This window comes from Carassius auratus, unplaced genomic scaffold (genome assembly GCF_003368295.1).
Source record: "Carassius auratus strain Wakin unplaced genomic scaffold, ASM336829v1 scaf_tig00217373, whole genome shotgun sequence".
NCBI classification, from domain to species: Eukaryota; Metazoa; Chordata; class Actinopteri; order Cypriniformes; family Cyprinidae; genus Carassius; species Carassius auratus.
This window is the reverse complement of record NW_020529032.1, coordinates 38,625-42,500: the sequence shown is the minus strand read 5'-3', so window position 1 is coordinate 42,500 and position 3,876 is coordinate 38,625. Positions and strand designations below refer to the sequence as shown.

Below are 3,876 nucleotides of genomic sequence, written 5' to 3'. Positions count from 1 at the left end.
GATTGTTGCATGTAATTCAACATAATATAGTTTAAAATTAATTGAAACAATCAAACCATCTTATACAGGTTGTGTTTTTTGTTGTTGTTGTTGTTTTCAGAAAGCATATCTTAACTTTTAGCCGGCTGATCAAATGATGAATCAAATATTAAAATCTCTTTTAGATATTATACTATATCTAGTATCATTATTCACATCAGAAAAGAGCATCGCATTGCATTTTTGGGATATAGTGAGCAGTGGTTGTATAATACTGTACATATTTTGACATGCATTGAGAAAAATCAGGTTATGCACACTTTGAAAGCTATTCCAAAGCTCTCTGCTTTCTCTCCTCAGCGTTTCCAGAAGCTCATCACTCCCTCGCAGGACCTGCCCAAAACCAGACGAGAGCAGGAGAAGCTTCAGGCCATCTTCACAGCCGACGGGGACGCTCTGCGCTCCACCAAAGATGGGTACATCCCTGTCAGCGAGAAGGAGTCGCACTGTTAGACGGAGCGCTGCGTGTGCCTCTGAACCTTCCTGTGATACCTCACACAGAACTGACAGCCAAAAACATTACCACAGACAGACAGAAGGGCTACTTCTCCTTTACAAAAAACAGTGTTTAGTTCATTACACACTCTCAGAAGAAAAGGTACAAAAGCTCTGTCACTGGAACAGGTGCACTTTTGTACCTTTTTTTCGGAGCGTGCACATCTAGAGATTTCAATTAAAGCCGAGATGTTTCTCCACTTAAGCAGCCTGTTGTGTTCCTATCGAAGGTTTTTATAAAGGGCTTGTTCTCATATCCTTCACCTGGTTTTATACAGCACTTGATTCGTGAAAAAAAACATCATTTATTCTGTCTGTTGACGGTGTTTTCTGATTCATGGAGAAATCAAAACAGATACATCCAAAATCTCATTGGTAAAAACTAAATGAAAGGAGAACTTTAAACCTGGCTTCATCCAATCTTCTGGAAATGCATGCAGATTTGTGTCTATCATATAATACCTCATTTGCATGATTAAACATAACACTTCAGAAAAACATGTTTGCAGTCCTTAATAAACTAAGTATGGTGATCTATTACTTTTTTTTGTTAGTTGGTTTGTTGGTGTTTTTACCTTATTCACCTGTCTTGCATTAAATTAAACATTAATAATGCTCAGTATTGTGTGCTATGTTGTGCTTTTAGGATATAATAAACTGCACCCAAAGCATTCTGGGTCTTTTCCCCATCAACCCCTTCTGAAACAGAAGCTGGAGGGTCTTTAAGGACTGTTTCAGTTCAAACGATCAATGCATCTGCTTTCTAAGGAAGCAAAATTGTGATTTTTTAGAGTTCATGTGGATGTTGATGGTAAACACAGCAATGCCTGTGGGGTTTTATACAAGAACCATCTTGCATGAGTTATTATTAATGCTTATGAAGGTTTTAGACAATACAGAACAGATGCATGCATGAATTTGGTACTGTTTTGAGGTTTCAATGTTACACAGGTTCAGTCATCGTTTTTGTGCACTTCTTTGAGAATGTTTTAGGATATAAATCATTTGTGATTTTTGTATTTTTATTGTGAAACTGTTTGAGCAGTGTGCATCTGTCATGTCGAATCTGCTGTGTGATAAAGCTATGGAATTGTAACTTCTGCACAAATCAATCAGAATGCATTTTAAGGACAAATCGGATGTATTTCTTCTTCCTTGTTTTCACTGGTGCATGCTGTCTTGATGTATATGAAGTCTTGTGAAAGCAGTCTTTGTCTTTATAAGCTGTACACATCAGTTGCATTGGGTTTCACAACCTTGTAGATGTGTAACATTTGAGCCAGATATACCTTATTACTCATGTACATTACATCAATAAAAAGAAACCGCTATGAGGACTATTCAATACAGCATGTGTAATTACAGACAATAGCGGTCAATAGCTGTTGCATTGAATTGCAACTTTAATTTAAATGGTTTTATTAATTTTATGCTAGTGTAAAATTTTGTGGTTTCTTTACTCTAATGCACAGAAATGATAAAAGCATCTGCTAAATGAATTAATCTTAATGCAAATATACACACACACACACACACACACATATATATATCTATATGATGAGCACATCCATATTAATAAAAACACTCAAATTGAAACTCATTTACAGTATGCATTTGCATGAACACACACAAAAGCTCTCTAAGGAGCAAAAACATATAGGGGTTAAAAGGACAAAACATTGACAATAAATTAGGTGATTACTTTATTTTAATAATGCATGAAATTAATTGCTAAATAGTTTGCATTAATTTCATATTAGTGTAAGATTTCTTGCATTAAAACCTTGGGAATACTTGACAATATCTACATTTGTGCATAAGTGCATAAGACACACGTCTGTGGTGTGGGAGACCCGGGTTCGAATCCACTGTGAGACACCAATGTGTCCCTGAGCAAGACACTTAACCCCTAGTTGCTCCAGAGGCGTGCGACCTCTGACATATATATATATATATATATATATATATATAGCAATTGTAAGTCGCTTTGGATAAAAGCGTCAGCTAAATGAATAAATGTAAATGTAAAATAAATCTAACTGTAAAGGCATTTATCTGGTGAGAATATTGCAAATTAGATGCATGCTTGCAAGCACTCCTGAGCATATTACTTTTTTTAACACTACGTTTTTACCTTTTTTTTAAATCTGAAAATAGACTTCTCTTAAGGAGCAAAAATTGTAAATATGATAAAATCTAAACAAAATAATAATGTGAAAAATGGCATTTTCTACATTTTATAAGTTTTAATTATAGCTTTACGTTAGATTTTTCTGAAAGTTTCGATCGTAGTCTTGAGGTAAACTTAATTTAAAATGTACTTTTTTATTGTACGGACTTTAACAATACAATATAATAAAACGTGTTATTTATTTATTTATTTATTTAGAGCCTGTCTCCGTTCATTGGTCACTTTTCCCGCCTGCAACGCAGCTGAGCGCCTCACGGGGGCGCCAGACATAGACATATAACACCTAGACGCCTCATTGGCCGCTTTCTTTTACTGTCTATGGCTCGACCGAACGTCAACGTCGCCGCCATATTGGAGCGGGCAACGCTCATAACTCTCACATCAGGACAGAAGAAAACATAAGACAGGGGGGGCCAAGATGGCGTCGTGGAGGATAGACGTGTGAATTTCTGTTCTGGCGGTGGTGGTAGCAATGTGATTAATCAGTTGACTTTAAATCTTTATATTTTTTTGCTGTCTTCGAAGTGTCTTGTTTTTTTTTCTCTCTAATGGGAAGAAAGAGACGCGGTTTATCTAAAGTTATGGATGTCGATGTCGGCGCCGAAGTTGAACTAGTTTCTGAAGTTGGCCTGAGCAATAGGTTTGATGTGCTAGCTGACCCTCCTGCATCGGCTGATGCGATTCGTGATATGAAACATTGTTTGGCGACACCCTTTCCAGCATCTCCTGCAAAAAGTCCTCCTTCTAAAAAAACTAAAAAGAAGAACGAAAGCGGTGATTTTGCTGACATTTTGAATGCTATTCAAGAGTTGTCCTCTAAACAAGATGCTACTTTCCAGAAACTCATCTCCATTGAGAACTCGACCGATGCTACTACGAAAGCCGTTGACAACCTGTCTTTGGTGGTGCAGAAGCTTGTTTCTGATGTTAATGAGCACTCTGAAAAGATGTGCAGAATTGCTAGAGACATTACAGAGCTCCGATCTTCAGACAAGGACGTGCGATCACGGATTGAGCAGCTTGAGCGGTACAGTCGTCGTTGGTGCTTAAAGGTGCACGGGGTTCCTGAAACCAAGAATGAGAATCTGCAATCGATTGTTTTGAATATTCTTGACCATGTGGCTCCTGACATCTGTGGCAAGCTCAGTGAC

The 3,876-nt window shown here is 37.4% G+C and overlaps 1 protein-coding gene across 1 annotated transcript in view; it reads left to right on the top strand.

Annotated features, from left to right (window-relative positions):
* Positions 1 to 507, top strand: part of LOC113100850 (sodium- and chloride-dependent GABA transporter 2-like) — a 16,431-nt gene extending 15,924 nt beyond the window's left edge. Inside the window, exon 15 of the mRNA XM_026265372.1 lies at positions 340 to 507. Within this exon, the coding sequence (XP_026121157.1) occupies positions 340 to 492 (153 nt within the window). The 3' untranslated portion in view covers positions 493 to 507. The remainder of the gene's footprint in view (positions 1 to 339) is intronic.
* Positions 508 to 3,876: the final 3,369 nt, after the last annotated feature.